The sequence below is a fragment of the Cetorhinus maximus genome, chromosome 1 (assembly GCF_964194155.1).
Source record: "Cetorhinus maximus chromosome 1, sCetMax3.hap1.1, whole genome shotgun sequence".
In the NCBI taxonomy this organism is placed as follows: domain Eukaryota; kingdom Metazoa; phylum Chordata; class Chondrichthyes; order Lamniformes; family Cetorhinidae; genus Cetorhinus; species Cetorhinus maximus.
Genome location: NC_135879.1, coordinates 180,044,777 through 180,070,511, shown reverse-complemented (window position 1 = coordinate 180,070,511; position 25,735 = coordinate 180,044,777). Strand labels below are relative to the sequence as shown.

Here is a 25,735-nt window from a genome sequence, read left to right as displayed (position 1 = left end):
ACCGATTACATCCATTTTGCTACTGATGAGGCCAGTCAGAATGGCTAGTCCTTGAGTTTGCTGCTCTAACTGGATTTCTACAGGTACAGAGGGTCCACTGATAGCAGTCAAGAAACACTGAGGTATTCATCAATCACAGGCGATTCCACTCTATTAATGAAGTCCAGCCATCTGGCACACCCATTCTGGACCCACTGTGCCCCCGGCCAGCCCCCAGTACGAAATAGTCCCACAGTCAACAATCCGTCCCTCTTACTGACACTGTTCAACTTTGACTCCTCCCATACCATTTTCCTCCAGGGTGAGGGCAGTTGGCTGGCAATAGGCAACAAAGGTGAGGACAGGACCTTATAGCTTTGAAATAAGTTTATGACTGGTAAACAGTGAACATAAAAAGTGACAATTAAACTAAACACTGTTAAACACCCAAGTGGTTATAATAGACAACTACAAATTCTCTGGCCCTCTGGCCTCTTACCTGCTCGCGAACTTTTCATTGAGAACTGTCGGTGTTACATCAACCGTCTCAATTCCTCTGCTCCTCTCACCCATTCTAACCTGTCTCCTTCTGAACTTGCTGCACTCCGTTCTCTTAGGTCCAACCCTGACTTTGTTATCAAACCTGCCGACAAGAGTGGTGCTGTTGTTGTCTGGCGTACTGACCTCTACCTCGCAGAGGCTCAGCACCAGCTCTCAGGCACTTCTTCCTGCATCCCCCTGAACCATGACCCCATCACCAAACATCAAGCCATTGTTTACAGGACTGTCACTGACCGCATCTCCTCCGGAGATCTTCCCTCCACATCTTCCAACCTCATAGTCTCCCAAACCCAGACAGACTGCTTCTACCTCCTTCCCAAAATCCACAAACAGGACTGTCTCAGAAGGCCGATCGTGTCAACCTGTTCCTGCCCCATGGAATTCATTTCTTCCTATCTTGGCTCTGTTCTCTCTCCCCTTGTCCAGTCTCTTCCCACCTACATCCTCGATTCCCCTGATGCCCTATGTCATATCAACAATTTCCAGTTCCCTGGCCCTAACCACCTCCTCTTCACCATGGACGTCCACTTCCTCTACACCTCCATCCTCCATCAGGATGGTCTGAGGGTTCTCCGCTCGTACCTTTAACTGAGGCCCAAAGAATCACCATCCACAACCACTCTCCTCTGTCTAGCTGAACTTGCTCTCTCACTGAACAATTCCTCCTTAAACTTGTCTCACTTCCTCCAAATAAAAGATGTGGCTAAGGGTACCTGCATGGGTCCCAGTTATGCCTGTCTCTTCATGGAGTATGTGGAACATTCCTTGTTCCAGTCCTACTCAGGCCCCCTCCCACAACTCTTTTTTTGGTACCTTGAAGACTGTTTCGGTGCCGCATCATGCTCTCGTCTGGACCTGGACAAGTGTATCAATTTTGCTTTCAATTTCCACTCCTCTATTACCTTCATATGATCCACCTCCGATGCTACCTTTCCTTTCCTTGACCTCTCTGTCTCAATTTCTGGTGATAGACAGTCCACTAATATTCATTACAAGCCCACCAACTCCCAAAGCTACCTCGACTACAACTCTTCACACCCCGCTTCCTGTAAGGGCTCCATCCCATTCTCTCAGTTCCTTCACCTCCATCGCATCTGTTCCGATGATGCCACTTTTCAAAACGGCGCTTCTGACATGGCTTCCTTCTTCCTTAACCGAGGTTTCTCCCCTACTGTGGTTGACAGGGCCCTCAGCCGTGTCTGACCCATTTCCCAATCCTCTGTCCTCACACCTTCCCCTCCCTCCCAGAACCATGAAAGGGTCCCCCTTGTCCCCACTTTTCACCCCACCAGCCTCCGTATTCAAAGGATCATCCTCCTCCATGATGTCACCACCAAACACATCTTCCCCTCCCCCCAACCATCAGCATTCTGTAGGGACCATTCCCTCTGGGACAAACTGATCCACTCCTCCATCACCCCAACATCTCAACCCCCTCCCATGGCACCTTTCCACGCAATTGCAGAAGGTGCAACACCTGCTCCTTTATCTCCTCCCTCCTCACCGTCCAAGGGCCCAAACATACCTTTCAGGTGAAGCAGCACTACACTTGCTCCTCCTTCAATTTAGTCTACTGCATTCGCTGCTCCCAATGTGGTCTCCTCTACATCAGGAAGACCAAACGCACACTGGGTGACCGCTTTGTGAACACCCTCCGATCTGTCTGCAAGCATGACCTGGATCTTCCTGTCACTTGCCATTTCAACACCCCATCCTGCTCTCATGCCCACATGTCCGTCCTTGGCCTGCTGCAATATTTCTGTGAAGCCCAACGCAAACTGGAGGAACAGCACCTCATCTTCCGATTAGGCACTTTACAGCCTTCTGGACTTAACATTGAGTTCAACAACTTCAGATCATGAACTCTCTCCTCCATCCTCACTGCCTCTTTTAATCCTCTTTTTTCTACATTCATTTTTATTTTTTATTCATGTTTATTTTATTTTCATTCATTTATCCATGTTTTTATACCTTTTTTTGTCCCCCCTTCTATCCCATTTTCTATCCTTTTTTTCCCCACACTGCCCCCTCCCCCCACCCCATCTCCTGAGGGGGCATCTGTTACTTGCTCCATGTTGCTCTTTCACACAATGCTACCTTATTCTGCTTTCTTACCTTTGCCACTATCAGCACCTTTTTTAGCCCTTACCACTATCATTAACACTCTCTTTGTCCTTTAGTTCATCACATCTTTGTCAATCCCTCCTTTGTCCCCACCTATCGCTGGCTTTCTATCCAGCTTGACCTGCCCTTTAACAGTATAAATTTCATCACATTTCCATTTCCCTTCAGCTCTGAAGAAGAGTCATACGGACTTGAAACGTTAACTCTGGTTCTCTCTCCACAGATGCTGCCAGACCTGCTGAGGTTTTCCAGCATTTTCTGTTTTTGTTTCAGATTTCCAGCATCTGCAGTTTTTTTGCTTTTATACAAATTCTCTCTCTTCTTTTTCCTATTCTCCCTGCACGGTGCTACCCCTGCAGCTTCAGCGGAGCTAGTCAGACTCCTTGTTCCCCTGCTCTGACAGGTGAGATGCCTGTGGCAGATGTCCTCTGGATTTTGGAGCCTGTAAAGGCCCTGCTAAAAGTTGCCCCACTTATGCCTGTGCCGGGGCAGACTCAACTATCGGGGCAGGAGGTAGCAGGTGGACCTTTGACTGAGGGAGGCAAAGAGTGGAAGCATTTTGAGCAGCGTCTCCACTGACATGCCCCATTTCTCCATCTTCCCTCTCATGGTCCATCAGCACTTCCCCACTGGCCAAGAGCTGGAGAGTAGTTCAATGAGGTGTTGAATGGCCAAGGTGAGGCTTTCATTCATCCAATGTAAGCTGGCAGACCGCATGTGCAGGGCATAGGCCACAACAAGCATTAGCTCAGTTGCTTTCTGGGTCTGATGCTCCATGCAGGGTGCCATTCTTTCCTTGGAGATAGACATCAGCACAAAGGCCTGAGACATTATGTCACTCTTCATGAAGACAGGTTGCTCCAATCTCTCTCCGATTGTGACCAGTGCAGCTGGAAAGGATGACAGAACCTCACATTTTTTCTACTACTGATCCAGAATAATCCACTTTGTGGTTGACCTCCGAGGCTCAGCTTCTGCCTCCAGCTTGGAGGGTCCTTTGCATTCTGATAGGGCCCCGTTCCACTCCCTCTGTCTCCAAAACCTGGTCCTACTTGTGATGTGTGCTTCACTATGTGACAACACAGCTAGCTGTCTTGGAGGTCCCACCAAGATGTGTATAACTGAGCTGGAAGATGGGTGTGTATCAGTTGTGTGATGGTGCTTTATCAGAGTGCGTGACCTCCTCCCGAATCAGCTTCAGCATCTTCAGTTTGAAGAATCTGTGGGAGACAAAGACATGCATTAAAACTGACAATTTGAGAGGTTTCTCAATCATCATTGTGCAGATCATCATTTTTCATTGGCTGCTGACATCAGGTAAACTTGAATGTGTTTTATGTCACGTGGCTGCCTGATATCCAATTCAAACAGCAGAGAGCTTGGAGATCCCTATCTCTCCATCACCAATGGCCAGGCATGCCAGACTCTGCTTACCTCTAGTGCAACCTCCTCCACAGTGGTCAGGATGGCTCTCACAGGAGGGCCACCCATGGTTCTCTGCTTTTTCCTGCTGTTCTGCACGATCTTCTCCTTCAAGGAGAGAAAGAAGAGGGTGTGAGAAATGGAATATGTTGAGAGGATGGAATAACCACATTTACCAAAGCCACTGTGAGAGAGGTAGGGTATGACATGGCAATACGATGAGGGTGGGTGGTTGTGGTGGCTGGTCAGATAGGATGTGAGGAGGTCCTCTGAAAGAGAAAAATGAGTGGAGTCGCAAGTTGTGTTTAGATCTGAAGAGTGTTATCCAGGAGAAGGCTGGAATGTCAAACTGAGGGGATTGGCAATTCGATGTGAGATTCCACTCACTTTTGCTGCCCTGATCAGGTGATTAAATCTCTTGCGACACTGTAGCCAGGATTGAGATTCCACATTCCTGTTGTTCACCTCCTCTGCCAGTTGCTGCCACGCCTGCTTGCTTTCTGGGGCCAACTTCCCCCACCTGTCTGCAAGGGAACAGAATCTTCCTGTGAGCCTTTTACAGCCCACGGATGATGTCCGGGGATGCATCTGAGAACCATTGGGCAGCCTTTCTTTCATTGACACTCCATCTGTCAAGTAGCTGGTTCTGTTTTGACAGCTGTAGAATGCTTCCATTGTGACTCTCGCAAGGTCTCTAAAAACCCTGAAACTTCAACAGTCAAGAGCAGGTTGTCATCACGTCCATCCAATCGCACTGCTCAGGAAACTGCAAAATGGGATTCTAATTCTGTGATTCAGTCAAAAGGCCACTGAAAAATCCACTGCCCAAACCTGCAGATCATCGACCTGTTGGTGGCCTCTCCCGCTGCAAGCTGGTCCATCTAGTCAGGGACTGCATTTACTATCTCGTTGAAAGATTGTACATTTAATGGTACCCTGTAGTTTCAGATTAATTATACTCACAGATCCTGGAATATGACTTGAACTTTCCCAATCCTGACATAGAGCTGTAGGTGGTACCAACTATGCCAATCTGACACACATTACCCACAACTGCCAATCTCAATTTCTCAAGGCAAGCATCAAATTTGCAGCTCAAATACCAATATTTGTCAAACTATTCATAGGTATTTTAGAACAGTTAGAACACTAACAGATGGTAAGGAACTGCAGAAAGACAATGGGCAGAATTCTCCCAGCCAGCCCGCAACGGGTTTCATGGCGGGTGGGAGCAGAGAATCCAGCAGCAGGAAAAAAGCCAGAAGTCTGCCATCGTAAAAATAGGTTGCAATTCTCCCGATGATGTGTTTATGACGGGTCGGTTATCCTGCTGACTCATGGCATGAATGCCATTTGCATTCATTAACATGTCATAAATGCTCATTTAATCAGCTGCTCACCAGAATCTTGTCACACCTTCCAATTTTGCATCACACCAGTGGGAATCTACATCGGCCTCCAATCCGTTTGTAAAGGGGTAGCATGCACACATCAGTTTGCTGGTAATTTTTAGGTGAGTGGAACATACATTGTCTACCTACCATAAAGTTGCACCAGTCTTGTTGCTGGGGCTGCAGGGTTAGTCTGTTCCTATTCTTTGCTGACATTGGCCCGAAGAACACCACATGCTGTGGTACCCATGCAGGCCTCCACTTTCAAAAACTAGCATTACTAGCTGCGAGGCAAGGGTGGGGTTGATGAACACAAGGGGGGCAACAGGGAGGGAAGGCTGTGGAATGGCAGTGAGGGGGAAGGGTGAACACAAGGGGGTCTTTCTGAGGTCGGCCTTTAACCTCTTGTTGCCTTCGGAGTGAACAGGAGTCTACTTAGAAAGAAAGGAGGAAGACATCCTTGTGATGAAAGCCACTGAAAGACAATGGCTTCACTAGCACCATTAAAGGACTACTCAAAACTCAGTGGCTTCACATCACAGTTTCAAGGACAACCCACTGGGACTGGAGCAGAGGCAGTTGGGAACCGGGAGCAGCATAAATAGAGACTGGGGATCGGAGCACAGCCTTTCCTGCCTGGGAGCGGAGCAGGGACAGGTCAGGAACCAGGAGCATTTCAGCTCCTGAAGGAACTGAGTGGGGAAAAAACAACTGTGACATCACAGGAAACCAGTAAGTTGATTGGCCGATAAGTTCTTGCTGTAAGGGACAGTGTGTTAAAAACCAGCTTAGGATACAGGAGTTAAGGTAGATCTATAAATAACAAGAAGTAAGACTATAAAATAAGAAAATATATATAAAATAAAATAATTAAAATAAAATAGTTAAAATAAAATAATTAAAATAAATACCTAAAACACACACGCGTATAACTAAGAAATGTATAACTGTATTTCTGGATGGTATGAGCATTTAATAAACACAGTGAATTGTAGTAGTAGATAAATTCATAATTTTTCTAAAATTTGTTCATAGGGGTGTGGGGGTTGCTGGCTAGACCAGCATGTATTGCCCATCCCTAATTGCCCTTGTTCAGAGGGCGTTTTAAGAGACAACCACACTGTTGTAGGTCTGGAGTCATATGTAGGCCAGACTGGGTAAGAATGCAGGTTTTCTTCTCTAAAGGACACTAGTGAACCAGATGGGCTTTTATGACAATTGGCAATGGTTTTATGGTCATCATCAAACTTTTAATTCCAGATATTTTATTAAATTCAAATTTCATCATCTGCTGTGGTGGGATTGGAACCTGGGTTCCCAGAACATTACTCTGGACTGTCTTTGCAAAGGAAGAAGATCATACCCAGGCCGAGGTGAGAGAGGAGGTAACTGGTACAATAGACGAATTTACAATTGAGAATCTTTACTTAAAATAGATAAGGTATCAGGACTGGATGAGATGCATCCAAGGGCGCTGAGGGTTGTGAGAGTGGAAATTGCAGAAGAACAAATGATAATCTTCCACTCTTCCTTAGACACAGAGTGGGTGCCAGAGGACAGGAGAATTGAGAATGTCACACCTTGGTTCAAAAAGGGGTGCAAGGATAAAGCTGGCAAATACAGAACTCAGTGGTAGGGAAACTTCTGGAAAGTATAGTACGGGATAAAATCAATATTCACTTAGGCAAGCGCAGGATAATTAAGGAACACCAATGTGGATTAATTAAGGTTAATTAAATCATTTTTAACTAACTTGCTGTAATATTTTGAGGAGGTAACAGAGAAGGTTGATCAGGAAAATGCTGTTGATGTGGTGTATATGGATTTTCAAAAGGCATTTGATACAGTGCCAGACAACATACTTGTGAGCAAAATTCTAGGTCATGGAATAAAAGGGAAAGTAAGCACTTGGATAAGAAATTGGCCGAGTGACAGCAAACAGAGAGTAGTGATAAATGGTTGTCTTTCAGATTGGAGGAAAGTTTGCAGTGGGGTTCCCCAGGGGTCAGTGTTGGAACCCTTGCTCTTCCTGATGTATATTAATAACCTAAACTGTGGTGTTCAGTGCATGATTTCAAAATTTGCAGATGATACGAAGATTGTGATGGTGATAGTCTTGAAATTCAAAGTACATAGATATGTTGGTGGATTGGGCAGACAAATGGCAGATGATGTTCAATGCAGAGAAGTGTGAGGTGATTTATGTTGGCAGGAAAAATATGGAGAGACAGTATAAAATAAAGGGAGAGCCTGTATAGGAGGTGCAGGGACAGGGGACCTCAGTGTATACGTACATAAGTCAATGAAGATGGCAGGGCATGTTGAGAGAGCATTTAATAAAGCATATAATAACTTAGGCCTTATTAATAGGAGCATTGAGTACAATAGTATGAAGGTCATGTTGAAGTTGTATAAGACACTAGTTAGGCCTCACCTGGAGTACAGCGTCCAGTCTGGGTGCCATACTTGAGGAAGGATGTGAAAGAATTGGAGAAAGTACAGAGGAGTTTCACAAGAATGATTCTCGGGATGAAGAACTGTAACTATGAGGATAGATTGGAGAGGTTGGGACTCCTCTTCTTGGAGAAAAGAAGGCTGAGAGAATACTTGGTAGAGGTATTCATGATCCTGAGGGGTATGGGCAGGGTATATAATGAGAAACTGTTCCCATTCAGGAGTACATCAAGAACTAAAGGGCACAGATTCAAAATAGGGTATGCCTTATCCCCAAGCAGCCATCCCTGCAGACATAATGGCCCCTCAAAAATCTCAGGCACCTGGGAGTAACTCAGCATGTAGGAGTAAATGTGGCATGAGGAAAATCTTTTTCACCCAGAGGGTGTTTGGAGTCTGGAACAAACTTCCTGATGGAGGCAGGTTTGATCGAGGTATTAAAAAGGGAATTGGATTGCTGCTTGAAAAGAGAGAATGTGCAAGGTTTCGGGGATAATACAGGGGAGTGGGATGATGTGGAATCCTCTTTCAGAGAGACAGTGCAGACTCAATGGGCCGAATGCCTCCTTCTGCACTGCAAAGATATTGTGATACTGTGGTATGTAGAATTTAGAAATGCAGGCAATAGTGAAGGAGGCATAGGCTATATCATATATGCTATTCTATCAGTGAATGAATCAATCACATGTTCGCCAGAATTGGCATTCCCAATGGGCCAAAGGGCATCCTGTCATTGACCATGAGCAACTGGTTGGTCATTCATATGCCACATCAGAGATTGGAGCACAGAGTTAAGTTGGATCACTTATCTCACTGAAACTTTAGCATCTCACGCAAGACTCAAGATATTACATATCTGTGATGCCATCTTGGTCACCTCGATGTGTCTCAGGGACAAAGTGGCATCAGCCACCATTTAAGTAGGGCAGGAAAAACTATGAACCTTTACAGTTTCCAAATGTGTCATCTTCTGATCTTCGCTTTCTTGCCCCGTGAATCATTAATGTCTTCAATGTTTCCTTTCAGAGAGAAGGCAAAAGCACATGTGGATCCAGGGCTCAATGCTGCCTTTGTCAGGGTCCAAATGCAACGGAGGAAGCGAAGGAGGGAGACACGACTCCGCGGGCAGCTCCAGCAGGAGGGAGCAGGAGGTCAAGCAAAGCCAGAGCATGAACAGGAGAGTCAGGAGGAGAGACCCAGACAATGGGGGTGACTCACCAGGCCTAGGGTTTATCATAGAAGAGTCTCCTATCTACAAATGAGTGCGAGGCAATGCCATGCACATTGGTGCTTGTCCCCAGCTCTGGTACATCACATATACCACATTCTTCATGAGGACCTGATGCCACATTGAGTTGGAGGGTATCCCTTGCCAGTGGCTTTGAAGGTGACCGTTGCACTCAATTTCTTTGCCCCTGGGTCCTTCCAAGGATTATCAGGGGACCTGTGCAGCATCTCTCAGTCAGCAACACATTGATGCATGAAGAATGTCACAGATGCCCTTTACAGGAAGGCCCATCGTTATGTCAAGTTTGCTCTGGGCGAAGATAGCAAGGCTGCGAGATTCACCGGCTTCACCACCATCTCAGGCTTCTCAAGAGTGCAGGGTGCAATAGACTGCACCCATATGGCTATACGGACTTCATGGCAAAAGACCCTAATGTTTATAAACCACAAGGGCTATCATTCCATCAATGTAAAAACGGTGTGTGATCATTGGAAGCACATACTGCATGATTGTGCATGGTACCCTGGGAGTTGCCTTGACTCCTACGAGTCACTCCCAGGTGCCTGAGAATTTTGAGGGGCCATTATGTCTACAGGGATGGCTGCTTGGGGATAAGGCATACCCACTGAAATGTTGGTTGTTGACACCAGTGCATTGCCCTCAGAGTTGTTTCGAGGAGAGTTACAAAGCTGCTCACAGCTTCACATGCTCCCATATAGGGCGGGCAATAGGGCTTCTGAAGATGTGCTTCAGATGCTTGGACTGCTCAGCTGGCTCACTACAATACACTCCCGACAGGGTTTCCCACAGCATCACAGTGTGTTACGCCATTCATAATCTGGCAATGCAAAGAGATGAACCCCTGCCAGAGGGTGACATGGAGGAGGATGAGAGCTCATCGGAGGATGAAGATTGGGAGACCAAGAACCTCACCAGGCTGTTGAGGATCAGTATGAACGGGATCATGCCATGGGGGAGGAAGATGTGGGAGACATGCCCATGATACATTAATTGCTGACAGGTTCCAGGAAGAGTAAAGTTAAGTGAGGGAATATGGCCACATCTCTCCTCACCCTCAATGCCATTTTCTTTCATCTCAGGGGATGTCCAACCACTTGCAGCGAGAATGGGTCCTGCAGTCACACTTGTGCATTCTGGCCTCATGAATCGCCAGGCCATGACCTTTGCTTTGGTCTGTGGGGCTCTGTGAGTGAGCTCACTCTGGGAACTGAGAGTCCTCTGAGGAACAAGAGCGATGCGAGAGAAGACTTGAAGCCTTCGCTGCCATCTAATGATGCAAACACTGCTGCGACTGAGATGTGGACATGCCTAGGGATCAGCAACTCCTGTGCATTGTTTTTCTTCTGCCACTGCCACTGAGGAGACACAAATGCCGCTAGAATATCAAAGGTTAGAAACGCTTACATCACGCACTTCCAACAAAGGTTTAAGTACATCTCCCTGACACCACACAAGGGAGCAGAGACTAGTTCAAGTGAGAATGACATCACAGGAATGTGAATCTCACAGTGGGACACTATCACTGAGTGGGAGGATGGCTAAACCTCAAAATAAGAGGGCTCCAAAGTACAAAATCACAACGCCTTCAGTTGACAGAAACATTCACATAACCATCAAATGCATTCACAAAAGTGCAATTTATTTACGTCTAGAACACCCATGACCAAAAAGTGACATCAATTTTTCTTAACTTTCTTAACTCTACCGCTACGCCTGGGTGCAGCCCTGACATCCCCAGCAGAGGTAGAGGCAGCCCGCTGACTGCTACGTCCTGATGTCTGTGATGACCTTGGTGGACATCCTCAGGTGACCTGAGACCTGGAGGGCCTCGGCCTGATAAGGGCCACCTGGTCAGGGGCAGAAAAGCCCTCGGCGGCCTGAGAAGTGGAGTGGGTGGAGTCACTGGCAGAGGGGGCTGTGAGTGGCTACACACCCTTGGAGTGTCCTGAGAGGAGGCTCCCGGGGTGTCCGGCTGATGCTCATCCTCCATGTGGGTGCCCGAGGGCCCCGCCTGATTCCTGTAGGAGATGGGGCACCTGGAGGGAGGTCAAGGTGCCCCATCCCTATGTCACCTACGTCTTGATGGTGCCCACTAGGGTGTGTGGCCATGGGGTGCAGGGCTGAGCCCAAATCCGTCAAGACCTGCAGGACTAAGGTCTCCATGGGGGTCGCCAGCCTTCCCATGGTGACCTCGAGGTGCTCACATGTCAGGGCCACAACATCAGACAGAACGCGGATGGGCTCCTCCATCATTCAATCTAGTCTGCTGAGCGACTGTCGAATCTCCACCGCCTGTCATTGAATCTCCAGCATTGAGTTGGCGGCCGTTTCCAGAGGCTCATCATCTGACTCGGACTGAGCAGTTGGCTGACCTCCAGCAGCCCTCTGAGTGCCAGAGACCTGGGCTGTCCCTGCCTCCGACTGCTGCGGGGGCATATCAGTGAGGTATTCCCCAGAGAGTGAGCCTGAGCCTAATCTGAAGCTGTGCCCCACCGGCCTGTGCTTCTGAGCTGGTGCAGCGTGCGTGTGAGCGCAGTGACGGTTCTTCCAGAGCTTCCTGTTTGGATGTAGTCTGGGGGCTCGCACTGGTGCTTGACTGGTGTGGGGGCCTCGATCTGCTGGTGCCTAGAAAATAGAAAATAGAGTTTCAGTTAATAAGAATGAGCTAGATAAGACTGCAAGTGAGTCACTGTGAATGTCAAAATTTGATGAAGTGATGAAGCTGTGATCTGTACTAGGTTACTGGGAGAAGCTGATCTCCCCTCCCCACAGAAGTGATCCTTGTCCTCCCCAGCCACTTGGCTGCAGACTCCTCAAACTCATTGAGGGCAATGATGTCGGCCATCTCTCTCCTGGTCTGCACTCTGTTGCACCTGTTGTGTGCCAGCTTGGCCTGTATGAAGAAGAAAGAAAGGTGTGTGATGAGAAGGGATGGAGCAGAGGTTGGGTGAGGTGCATGTGCCATGTGTCTGGTGAGCCCTGCCCAGAAGGGCAAGAGGGCGGAGTGTGAACAACATAATAGATAGGATGGTGGTGATGTGAAAGTCTCGGTGAGAGAACGAATGTTGCTATGTGTCTCCCACTAATGGTTGTGTGAGTTCCCTGAAGAGAGTGGTCGTTTGAGTGCATGATGCCATGTTGAGAGTTTGATATTGGAGGGAGTTAAGGATGACTTACCCTGGCGGAGCAGATGAGATCATTCATCCTCTTCCTGCACTGGGTGGCATTTCGGACACAGTTGTCAGGAGAGCTATGTTGTTAGAGGTACTAAACTGAGAAGCTTTCTGCCTTTTGAGACGGATGTAAAAGCTCTCATGACAGTACTTGAAGAACAGCAATGGAGTTGTCTGAGGCAGCATTTATCTATCAGCCATCAGAGTTAAAATAGATTATCTGGTGATTAATCTCATTGTTGTTTGTAGAACCGTGTTGGAGCTAATTGGTCTGCGATGAAAAGAAAATCAGGTGCAGTGTAAATTCACCTGTGTTGCACTTTTGCTGAAAGCTAATTTTTCCCATTGTGGGCAAATTGATTTCTGTGTTTGCTTACATTGTATTGGGATTATGCTTCAAAAACATTCCATTAGCTATGAAGCACTTTGGACTGCTTTAAGGACATAAAAGGTGCAATATATGCACATTCTTTCTTGTGTATCTGAAAACATGGATTACTACTGAGGTGATAGCTTGAATCTGCTGAGTAGTTTATCTTAATTGACAAGGTGAAGATTTCTGATGAGTTATCAGAGAGTTGGAATCAAAGCTAACATTTGGTTGGTTCCTGGACCAAAGCCACCAGAACTTTCCATTGGCCCAAAATACTAATTTCAGTAAATTTTTCATAAGTAATTTATTGATCGATAAGAAAGTAGAGTATTTCATCACATGCTTGGAATACCCTAGGCAATGTAATTATAAGCTCATTAAACAAAATTGTTCAAACCAGTATTACAATCTTGATTCCAATCTGCATTTAAATTTTACATATTGCATTTCTGCTACATAAAAGCATTGGTCCTTTCCTTGCCATTTACTTTAACGAGTAAAGAAAAGGACACCTTGAATATTTGAATCTGAAGCTGCCCAGGTACTTGTACCTTCATAACTGAGTTACATTTAAAAAACAATTATCTGGATTTATTTGAGTCAGATTTATTTCTATGCTCGCATTATATAGAAAATACTTGTTATGTACAGTTAACAAAATGCAATAGTGCTTTAGTTTTGATTTTGATTTTAAACAATACACCGTGCATTGATTTTCTTTTAATTCTGTGAGGAGCAGAATCCATTCATGGAGAAGAAAACAGCAGTGGTTGAAGTGGTATCAACCCTGAAACCAGATAATTGCAAAGAAACCTTTCTCAAAAGAATTGGCTACTTGTCCGGTGATATGAGAGAGTTTGGTTACTGGCTGAAAGGTAAGCGAACATATGGAAAGTTGTTTTTTTTTAATTTCTGTTTATCAAGTTTTAACAACAATCGTAATGAGTAACAGTACAAAACTTAGCTTGCAGAACGGCAATAATTTAATACACTTACATTTGGAAGAGAGAAAGAAAGGGGAAAGGAGAAGAGAAGTAGGAGGAAGAAGAAGAGAAAGGAAAAAAACCCTCCCCATCCCCCATAGAAATAAATAATAAGAGAATCAACAACAATTATAGGTCAGATATTGTTTCACATGATATAATACATACAACCTAATTAGGGTCAGTTATATGAAAGTAGAGAGCCATAGTTCATCAAAATAATTTAAGAAAGGTTGCCAAGCTACATAAAATCCATCAGTGCAGCCTTTTATAGTGTACTTAATTTTCTCAAGTTTAAGATTCTGCATAAGATCACACATCCAATTAGTGAAAGAAAGTAGGCAGCCTGTTTCCAATTTAATAGAATAATGTGGATAGCTAATAATGTTGAAAAGGCGAGAGCATCAGTCCGAATTTTTGTATGAGGGATGCCATTTGGTACCACTCTTAATAAGTGCTGTAATAGGAGAGGGTTCAGTGCTGCTGCTAAAAATATGTAATTGATGTAAAAAATTTTGTCCAAAACAACACCAATTTAGAACACGGCCAGTACATATGAATTAGAGAGGCTGGGGCAAAATTTGAATAAATCTTAGACAATTTCATTTTGGATAGATGGATACGATGTAAGATTTTAAATTGTAGCAACCCATATCTTGCACATACAGATGGGGAATGTACAGAAGAGAATAGACTTCCAGTTATCTTCTGCCAAGTCTGAGTCAAAATCTTGCTCCCAAAGAGTTTTTAAGGTAGAAAATGAAGGGCAGTGAGGTGAAAAAAATTAGAGAACATAATTTGAAAATGAACTCCCTAACAAAAGGATTTAGTTCTAATGTAATATCTATCGGTGATTTAGGGGCCAATAAAGGGAGCTGTGTGATTCTTTTGTGCGCAAAATCTCAGATTTGTAAGTAGCGAAAGAAGTGTGTGCAGGGCAGATCATATTTTCGTGGGAGAGTGTCAAAAAAAGCAAAAGTATTATCCAATCTATAAATTAGCAAGGGCTTTGACACCTCTCACATGCCAGACTTGAAAGGCAGAATCTTCTAATGAAGGCACAAATAAATGATTTGCATTAGTAGGGCTGCATAAAGAGAGAGATTGTAACCCAAAGTGTGTAGCCCAAATATCCATCCTTGGCCTGCTGCAATGTTCCAGTGAAGCCCAACGCAAACTGGAGGAACAGCACCTCATCTTCTGACTAGGCACTTTACAGCCTTCCGGACTTAACATTGAGTTCAACAATTTCAGATCATGAACTCTCTCCTTCATCCTCATCCCCTTTTTCTATTCCCTTTTTTTCTACATTCATTTGTATTTTTTATTGAGTTATTTTTATTTTTATTCATTTATCTGTGGTTTTATCCCCTTTTTTATCCCCTCTTCTCTCCTATTTTCTTTCCTTTTTTTCCCAACCACTGCCCCCTCCCCCCACCCCATCCCCTATGGGGTCATCTGTTACTTGTTCCATGTTGTTCTTTCACACAATGCTACCCTTGTTCTGCTATTATCACATTCTGCTTTCTTACTTTTATGCCACTATCAGCACCTTTTTCAGCACTAACCACTATCATTAACAGTCCCTTTGTCCTTTAGTTCATGACATCTTTGTCAATCCCTCCTATGTCCCCACCTAGGGAAAATTTCACTCTTTTGCAAATTAATTTTAAAACCTGAAATATGACCAAGTCACTCAAGAATAGAGAAAATATGTGGGAGAGAAGAGGTCAGATCAGAGATGTAAAGAAGCAGGTTATCAGCATTTAGGGAGAGTTTCTGTTCGACTCCACCCTGTGTAACACCCTGTATATCTCCACGGGTCCACAGTGAAATTGCCAGGGACTCAATAGCAATAGTGAAAAGTAGGGGGGATGGGGACAGCCCTGTCTGGTACCTCGATGGAGGTCAAAGAGTTTAGAGTGGATATTATTTGTAAGTACTGAAGTAACCGGTAAGAAATACAATAGTTTTATCCATTTTATAAAAGTGGGTCCAAATCCAAATTTTTGAAGAGTGAAGAAAAGGTAGTCTCATTCCACTCTATCAAAAGCCTTTTCTGCGTCCATAGTTATAAGAACCTCAGGGAGAGGAGTATTTGAATGTGTATAAATAATATTAAAAAGACACCTTAAAGCAGAGAAGGGTTGCCTGTATAAAACCTGTCTGGTCAGGAGAGATAATAAATGGAAGGACAGGTTCAAGACGGTGGGCTAAGGCTTTAGCTAGTATCTTGACATCCACATTTAAAAAGGAAATAGGCCAGTATGAATTGCAATGCAGAGGATCCTTATCCCTCTTTAAACGAATGGACAAAGATGCCTCACTGTTTTCAGAATGCTTTCTCTCCAAAACACTCCCGAGTGTTTTAGAGAGAAAGCATTCTGAAAATAGTGACAGTTATAAAGGAGAAAATTGTGATGAGAATTTTTTATAAAATTCTATTGGAAACCCATTAGGCCCTGGTGCCGTATTACTTTGCATGGATTTAATTGCCTTTAGTATTTCAACTTGGGAAAGGGTTACTTCTAATGCATTTATAGGGCAGAAATTTTCGCTCGGTGGGCAGGTGCGTGCCCTACCCGCTCAAGCATGAAATGACGCGCGTTGACATTGACCGAGCATGCCGACGTCAACGCACAGTCGCACAATAGTTCAGTTGGCGGGCTCACGCTGGAGCCAGCAGCACACCCACCGACAATTAAAAGGCCTGTTAAGGCCATTAAGTAATCAATTGACTTAAATTTTTCACTGCTCGTCCAACCTAACGGTTGGCGGGCAGGCAAAAAGGCCAAGCGGCCTTTGCATTTTTTTAGTAACCTCATCCACGGGTGGGATGAGGTTTCCAAAAGCAAATAAAAATAAAATAAAAACTATAATTTTTCATTAATAACATGCCCCTGCTCATGTGACAGAGCCACATGAGGGGACATCTTTCATGATGTTTTTATTTAAAAAAATTTTTTTTCATATCTCTTCATTTCCCTGAGGCAGCTCTGTGCATCAGGGAGATTATGAAGAGCTCACTCGTGCGCATGCGCGAATTTCATGCTCGGCCTACTCGCACTCCCCCCTGCCCACACAGGCAGCGCTCAGCACTGCCGCACGCGTTTCATGCTAGGCAGGCCTTAATTGGCCCGCCAGCTTGAAATCACAGTTCGGTGCCGATTTCGGGCAGTGGTCGGCTTCCCGACTGACCCCGCCAAGGGCAAAATTCTGCCCATAGAGTCAGATGTTAGGGATGGGATGTCAATATTATCAAAAAAATTGTGAAATAAACCAGGATCTGAAAAGGAATGGAATAAAAAAGTTTGAATTGATCACTGTTTTCCTGATTATCGGTGGTGGTTGACTTTGTTGGAGTGGTAATTTCAGCAATAAATTGAGAGGAAGCAGACTGGCAAAGTTGGGGAACCAGGAGTCTATCTATTCTTTCAACATGCTCATAGAATGTACTACATGATCTAAGTACAAGCTTTTCAGTAGGCTTTGTAGAAAGAAGATCAAATTCAGTTTGTAGAGCCAGACTGTTTGTATAATACTGGGGTAGATGGAATTGCATACTGCTGGCCCACTAAGAGAATTTGGTCAATCAATTGGGACAATTTTGAGATGTTGCGTTTGTTAAGTTGAGCAGTGTATGAAATTATTTATCCACGTAGGTAAGCCTTCATACTCTCCCAGACAGTCGGAAAGGAAATATCTGGAGTAGTATTAAGTTCTATAAAAGTATCTGTTTGTGAGGGAATGACTTTAGTAAAATCCTAGCCCACCAGAAGAAGAGAATCAATACGCCATGATGGACGAGAAACTGGTTGGTCATGGAATCATATTGCTAAAACTAAGGGGGCATGATTAGAGATCACAAAGCTATTGTGTGTGCAAGACTGAATAAACGGGAGCAGCCTCTAGTCAAGGAAGAAATCGTCAATACTCGAGTATGTGCGGTGAACAGAGAGAAAAAGGAGCATTATCTTGCTGATGGGTATAGAAAATGCCATGAATCTGCCAATGCGGGTGTATCCAAAAAGACCCTGATGGTTGAGGTTGATTTGATATTGGAACAGATTTTGTGGATAAGCGATCTAAATTTGGGTTAAGAACACAGCTAAAATCTCCTTCAAGAAGTAAGTGATATGAGTCTAAATCAGGTGTGGAAAATAAGAAGTTTGAAATGAAACGGTGATCATCCCAATGGGTGCATATACATTAGCTAGGATCAATGGACAGTTAAAAAGTCTGCCTTGTACTATAACATAGCAGTCATTTGGGTCAGCTATAACCTGAGAGTGAACAAAGGGAATGCCTTTATGGATTAGAATTACCGCACATCTCAATTTACTATGAAAATTAGAATGAAACATCTGCCCAACCCAACCTTTCCACATTCATAAATGGTCAGATGTATGTAAATGAGATTCCTGCAGGAAGGCAAGGTCCACTTTCAAATGATGTCAATGAGAGAGAACTTTATTACTTTTAACTGGGTGGTTTAGACCTTTCATATTCTAGGTGATAAAATAGATTCGACAACTGCCCTGTGAGGCCTTAATATTAGTGGACATTATAATAATAAAAGTTTATCAAAACATATGGCTCCCATAGGTTAACCATTACAAATAAAGGATTAAATATTTTTGAACCAGAGCTCACCCACCTGAAGAATGTTAACAACTGACCAAAAGGAAAGTGTATATGTGTATTTGGAAAAGAACAAGAAAAAGAAAAAAGAAGAGAGAAGTGAAGGGAGAAAAAATAGAAGCAGAAGGGAAAATAGGATAGAAAAGCTTACATCACCTCCCCAAATGAGGTGAATGCTATCCCTCACAGTTAGTGAACTTTTCATACCTACCTTAGCAGTATGTCTTGAAAAGACAGCCCATGTTGAAGCAATATACAATCAAATATCCCTAACAAAAGTATTGTAAAGCTCAACACATGCTAAACAAGATGCAGAATCTGTCCAGAAACAACAGTTTTGTAATACAGTATTCAACAAGAGAGAGAGAATATAGAGAGAGATTCAACTCTCAAAGAATTGAATTGTACATGTGGTAAAAGGTACCAAATAAACACCCATAGGGTTTCTATAAAACTTCCCACAATTAATGCAGTTTGGACTTAAGATACAAAGCGATTGATATAACCAACAAAATTTATCCTGTAAGAGAACTATCAAGCATAGTTACCTAATTAACCATTGAATATCACTTTGTCTTAGGTGAAACCACACTGTTACTTATTAAGAGAAGGTACAATTATGTGCTTGAGAAAGGCTGAAGCCTCTTGCAGTGTGTTGAAAATCTTATTCACTCCGTTGAAAGTCACACACAGGCGAGCAGGGTGGAGGAGGCCATAATTAAGTCCGTCTTCACGACCTTGGGCTTTAATAGATTTGTATTCTCCACAACGCCAATCCACACTGAGGACAGGGTAGATGAATATCTTGCTTCCATGAAATTATAGTTGGTCCTTTTCTCTAGACAGAGACATAATTTGCTCCCTCAGTCTATAGTGATGTAGTCTTAGTATTATCGGCCTTGGGGACTCACCATGCTGTGGCTATGATGCCAAAGAGCGATGGGCTCGATCCACTACCGGCGGTGAATCAAAACTCTCCTTGCTAAAGACCTCCAAAAGGAGCACCTCAGTAAAAGTTGTAGGGTTTCCCTGTTCCACACCCTCAGGCACCGAGAGGATCCTTAAATTTTGTCTTCACCTGCAATTCTCCAGGTCATTCACCTTCGTCAGCAATTTAATATCTGGGGCTTCCCGCTGGGTGCAGCGAGTCTCCAGAGCCGCAATTCTGTTGCTCGAGTCAGTCACTGATTGTTCAACATCCCACAGCCTTTGATTGAAGGAGGCGACAGAGGCTTATAGAGTAACAACAGAAGCTTGTAGAATTGCAACAGAGGAACGCAGTTTTGAACAGAGTCCAGCAAATTCAGGGAGAATAGTGCTCTGTAAGTCAGCAAGTGTGCAGACAGAATTAAGTTCTGCATGGGAAACCACTATGTTGTTAGCAACTGTAGTGTCGGACATCGCAGTCAATAAAGAATAAAAAATTGATTCTAATTGTGTTTGCCTCTGGGTTTAGATATTTTGAATGTGTTTTGAGCATTAGAATAAACCCCAAAACACTGATAGTCAAAAAGCTGAATCTTTTAACACAATGTCAGTAATTTTTATAGGGATAAATTACAGAAATCGTTGGTGCTGTCTTCAGCCATGTCTTACTCCATTCCCATCACATGACATCCCCTCTAGTTCTTTCTTTCTATTTATGCCTTTGGCTGCTCTCAATAACCTTCACCCTCCTGCTCCTGCTTGTTATCAGCTCCTAGCACAAAATGTTTTGGAATCTCTCCCTTCACACATGGAGGCCACAGAGACCAGAAAGTTGTTTTTAATGAAGCACATCAATATTGTAGGAAAAAATGGTAAAGGTAGACAGAGAATCACTTCAGAGAGGCTAGTAAACCTATAAATATATATATAATATATACCTATATATAAAATAGCAGTATGTAGATATTATATGTACATATATAATGTGTGTTTTATATATACATATACAATAGATGTACACACATAATGGATAGTTATATTGTTTTGCCAAGTAACTTTCAAGGCTTTCTGGTTACAACAGGATTGAGAGTGATGGGATAAGTATATTTGGTGATTATTGGATGTTTTGCAGAATGCGCTGGTTCCCCGAACTGCTGAGAGTTGGAAATATCTGGCCGGGGACATAGTCACAAATAAATAATATAGGATGAAAGTCAGTTAAGTCCATAGTTTTGCTTAGGAACAGAGAGACTTTACAGAATTTTTCTCCCAAAGATGAAATGATTTGGATAGAATCAAAAATAAGCTAATTGTATATGAAGTGTGGAAGGAGGGTGCTTGGTGAACTAAATGGAATTTCGGGCTCCATGCGGTCTTCTGCTCTTTCATTCTGTCCTCTGTAAATTTTCAGTTAAACATTTATCAATTTTCCACACTAACAACAACAACTTGCATTTATATAGCATCTTTAATGCAGGAAAATGTCACAAGATGCACTGATGCAAAGAGGGAGATATTAGGACAGACGACTAAAAGTTTGATCAAAGAGATAAGTTTTAAGGAAAGCTTCAAAGGAGGTAGAGAGAAAGAGATTTTGGGAGGAAATTCTTGAGCTAAAGGACTAGCTGAAGGCACAGGAAATGGAGGATGTTCATTTGGACTAACATGGATTCTTGAAGGTACGTAGGATTGGCGGAGGTTACAGAGGTAGGGAAGCACAAGATCATGGACAGATTTGAATACAAAATTGAAAACATTGAAATTGAGGCGTTGGTGAAACGGGAACCAATGTAGGTCAGCAAAGACAGGAGTGGTAGGTGAATGAGATTTGGTGCAGGTTAGAATGTGGGCAGCAGAGTTTGGATAAGCTCAAACTTTTGGAAGGTAGAAGATGGGAGGCCAAGCAGGAGAACATTAGAATAGTCAAGTCCACAGGTAACAAAGGACAGATGACTGTTTCAGGCCTAACTAAGCTGAGGCAAGGACAGAGACATGTGATAGTACAGAGGAGGAAGCAGATGACACAATAAACCCAATTCCACTCACCTCACCAGCACCCATAGCCATGCAATCACCTGGGCGAGGCAAAGAAAAAGAAAAGGCCTTAAGGCATTATACAACAACACAGTATCAACATCTTGTATTTATATAGCACCTTTAATAAAATAAAACTGTCCACCATTTACAAAACACAAGTCAAGACTGGGATGGAATCCTCTCCACTTGTCTGGATAAGTGCAACCCCAACAACATTCAGGATGTTTGACACTATCCAGGATAAATCTGCCCATGTGATCGGCACCCCACCTTAAACATTTACTACCGACATCACCAGACACAAAGTGGCAGCACGGTGTACCATCTACAATATGCACTGCAGCAATTCACCAAGCCTCTGCCAGCTTGGAACTATGTCACCATTCCTTCACTGTCACTGGATCAAAATAATTGGAACTCCCTTCCTAACAGCACTGTGGGTGTATCTACACCACATGGACTGCAGCGGTTCAAGAAGGCAGCTCACCACCACCTTCTCAAGGGCAATTAGCGATGGGCAATAAATGCTGGCCTTACTAGTGGTGTTAACATCCCATGAATGCAAAAAACAAAAATGCCCCAATGTGTTCCTCCAGAACATTATACAGCAAAATTTGCCAATGCAGATCCACAAGCACAGGGGTGATGGGCGAACGGATTTAGTGCGAGTTAGGATTCAGGCCACAGAGTTAGGATGACCTCATGTTTATGGAGGGTAGAATAAGGGTGGTTGGTTAGGAGTGCAGTGAAATTGTCAAGACTAGAGCTAACAAAGGCATGGATGAGGGTTTCAGCAGAAGATGAGCTGAGGCAGGACAGAGTCAGGGGATGTGATGGAGTTGGAAATAGGCAGTCTTAGTGATGGCACAAATACGTGGTTGGAATCTCTTAGAAACTTAGAGTATATAGGATAGCCTTTAACACAGAAGGAGGCCCTTCAGCCCGCTGGCTGTCTGCAACAGCAATTCACCTAGTGCCAATCCCCACAGCCCTGCCGACCTTTGCTCTGCCGATAATGATCCAATTCTCTTTTGAAAGCCATGATTGAATCTGCCTCCATCAAACTCCCAGGCAGTGCATCCCAGGTTCGTGCCAATTACTGTGTAAAATGTTTCTCCTCATGCCGCCATCGCTTATTTTACCATTCACCTTCAATTAGTGCTTTCTGGTTCTCAAGCCTTCCACCAATGGGAACTGTTTCTCCCTTTCTCCTCTGACTAGACAGCTCATGATTTTGAATATCTCTATCAAATCTCCTCTCAGCCTTCTCTTCTCCACAGAACAGCTGCAACTTCTCCAGTCTGGCCTGAATTTTTCACTTGTCGAGCACGCGTGATCAGTGGGCCCGGGAACTGATGGGAAATGGGGCCTGGACTGCGATTTCACACTGACTGGCCAACTAACGGCCAGCCAGCATGAAACGCATCCTGAGAAAGGCTCAGCACTGCTGGTGGGAGTAGGAAGAGGGCGGGCACCGAGGACACCATGGGTGCTGGTGAGTCCTCTCAGTGAGCTCCCTGAAGGCAGACAGCTGCCTCAGGGATCTTCAGACCTCCACAGAATAAACAAAACAAGAGAAATGCTGCAAAATATGTCCACGCACCTGAATCAATCAAGCACCTGAAAGCATGCCTCATAAAAAAACAGTCGCCAGATGTCTATTTTTATTTTACTTCCCCCATGGAGATTTCATCCCGCCCTGGATCAAGGTTTGGGCAAAAATGGGAATGCCACCTGGGCCCGTCCGCCAGCCATAAAAGGGGACGGGCCACGATTCCAAGTGCCTCCTTAATGGGCATAATTTCCCACTGAATTGTCGGTGGGCACACTTCCGCCTGCTGCGCGCGCCCACCGGGCGAGATATCGTGCAACTGCGCAGTGACATCGGGACGCTCGCCTGACATCAGCTTGTTCTATTTCGCGGCCAGATGGATCAGGCGCGCTCCTGCCCATGGGGCGTGAAATCCTGGCCTCTATCTTCATAACTGAAATTCCTCACTGCTGGAACCATTCTCATGAATCTTTCCTGCACTCCATCCAATGCTTTCACATCCTTCCTAAGTGTGGTGCCAAGAGCTGGATGTATTGCTCTAGTTGAGGCCATAATCATGTTTTATACAGATTTATAACTTCCTTCCTTTTGTACTCTATGCCCCTATTAATAAAGTCCATGATCCCATATGCTTTGTTAACAATTCTCTCAGCCCACACTGCCCCTTCAATGATTTGTGCAGAACATCCCTCAGGTCCGTCTGCCTCTGCACACATTTAGAATTATATTATTTATTTTATATTGCCTTTCCTCATTTGTCCTAACAAAATGAATCACTCCCACTTCCACGTTAAATTTCATCTGTCCACCCATTCCACCAACCGAAGTCTTTCTAAAGTTTATTTTATTCTTTCATAGGATTTGGGGGTCGCTGGCTAGACTAGCATTCATTGCCCAACCCTAATTGCCCTTGATAAGGTGGTGGTGAGCAGCCTTCTTGAACTTCTGCAGTTCATGTGTTGGAGGAACACCCACAATGCTGTTAAGGGGGGAGTTCCAGGATTTTGACCCAAGGAACAGTGATATATTTCCAAGACAGGGTGATGTGTGGCTTGGAGGGGAGTTTCCAGGCGGTGGTGTTTCCATGTGCCTGCTGCCCTTGCCCTCTGAGGTGGTAGAGATTGCAGGTTTGGAAGGTGCTGTCAGAGGAACGTTGGTGGGTTGCTGCAGCAAATCTTGTTAACAGTACACACTGCTGTTACTGTGCGTTGGTGGTGGATGGGGTGCCAATGAAGCGGGCTGCTTTTGTCCTGAATGGTGTCAGGTTTCTTGAGTGTTGTTGGAGCTGCACTCATCCAGGCAAGTGGAGAGTATTCCATCACACTCCTGACTTGTGCTTTATAGTTGGTGGACAGGCTTTGGGGAATCAGGAAGACGATTCTGGTTGATGGAGGTCAATAATCTCAGTTCCAGGACATCATTGCAGAAGTTGTTGTGGTCCACGTCGGGAGAAATAACATAAGTAAGACTAGGAAAGAGGACCTGTTTGGGGATTATCAGAAACTAGGAACTAAATTAAAGAACAGGTCCTCAAGGGTTATAATCTCCGGATTACTACCCGAGCCACGTGCAAATTGGCATAGGGACGCGAGAATAAGGGAAGTAAACACGTGGATAAAGGAGTGGCGTGGGAAAGAGGGGTTCCATTTCATGGGGCACTGGCATCAGTATTGGAACAGGAGGGATCTGTACCATTGGGACAGTCTCCACCTGAACCGATCTGGGACCAATGTTCTAGCGAAAAGGGTATATAGGGTGGTCAACAGGACTTTAAACTAGAAAGTGGGGGGGAAGGGAAGGGTAAAACTCCAAGAAGTATGACTAATGGGAAACAAAGCAGCAGGTTAGCGTGTGGGGGGGTGGATTCAACTTCATGGAAAATTATGAAAAAACTAAAAAGAAAGGAGAGCCCAGGAGAGGCTATTAAAGTCTCCAGAACACAAAATAGGACAGAGTGTTTGGAAAGGGCTAGGAATCTAACTTCAAGCACATCAGATAAAGGGACGACAATGAGAAAGGGGAAGGGAAATACAGGACTGAAGGTGTTGTATCTGAATGCACGCAGTATACGAAATAAGGTAAATGAGCTTGTGGCACAGATTGAAATTGGCAGGTATGATGTGGTGGGCATCACGGAGACATGGCTGCAAGGGGATCAGGACTGGGAGCTAAATATCCAAGAATATACATCCTTTCGAAAAGATAGGCAGGTTGGCAGAGGGGGTGGGGTTGCTTTGTTAGTAAGAAATGAAATTAAATCGATAGCAAAAAACGATGTAGGGTCAAAGGATGTAGAATCTGTGTGGGTAGAGTTGAGGAACCGCAAAGGTAAAAAAACCATAATGGGAGATATGTACAGGCCTCCGAACAGTAGTCAGGATGTGGGGCACAAGTTACACCAGGAGATAGAAAAAGCGTGTAAGAAAGGCAAGGTTACAGTGATCATGTGATCAATATTCAGGTAAACTGGGAAAATCAGGTTGGTAGTGGATCCCAAGAAAAGGAGTTTGTGGAATGTCTACGAGATGGCTTCTTGGAACAGCTTGTGGTGGAGCCCACTAGGGAACAGGCAATTCTAGATTTAGTGATGTGTAATGAGGCAGATTTGATAAGGGAGCTTAAGGTGAAGGAACCCTTAGGCGGAAGTGACCATAATATGATAGAATTTACCCTGCAATTTGAGAGGAAAAAGCTGGAATCAGATGTAACAGTATTACAGTTGAATAAAGGCAACTACAGAGGCATGAGGGAGGAGCTGGCCAGAATTGACTGGGAGATGAGCCTAGCAGGAAAGACAGTGGAACAGCAGTGGCAGGAGTTTCTGGGAGTAATTTGGGAGACACAGCAAAAATTCATCCCTAGGAAGAAG

At 44.3% G+C, this 25,735-nt stretch overlaps 1 protein-coding gene across 3 annotated transcripts in view; it reads left to right on the top strand.

Annotated features, from left to right (window-relative positions):
• Nucleotides 1–25,735, top strand: part of LOC144685697 (urea transporter 2-like) — a 150,689-nt gene that overhangs the window by 44,956 nt on the left and 79,998 nt on the right. For 2 of the 3 annotated variants that reach the window (XM_078550513.1, XM_078550504.1), the window contains exon 2: nt 13,466–13,601. In XM_078550513.1, the coding sequence (XP_078406639.1) occupies nt 13,475–13,601 (127 nt within the window). In that variant the 5' untranslated portion in view covers nt 13,466–13,474. Of the gene's footprint in view, nt 1–13,459; nt 13,602–25,735 lie in introns of all 3 variants that reach the window. The other variant, XM_078550496.1, reaches the window with a different exon arrangement.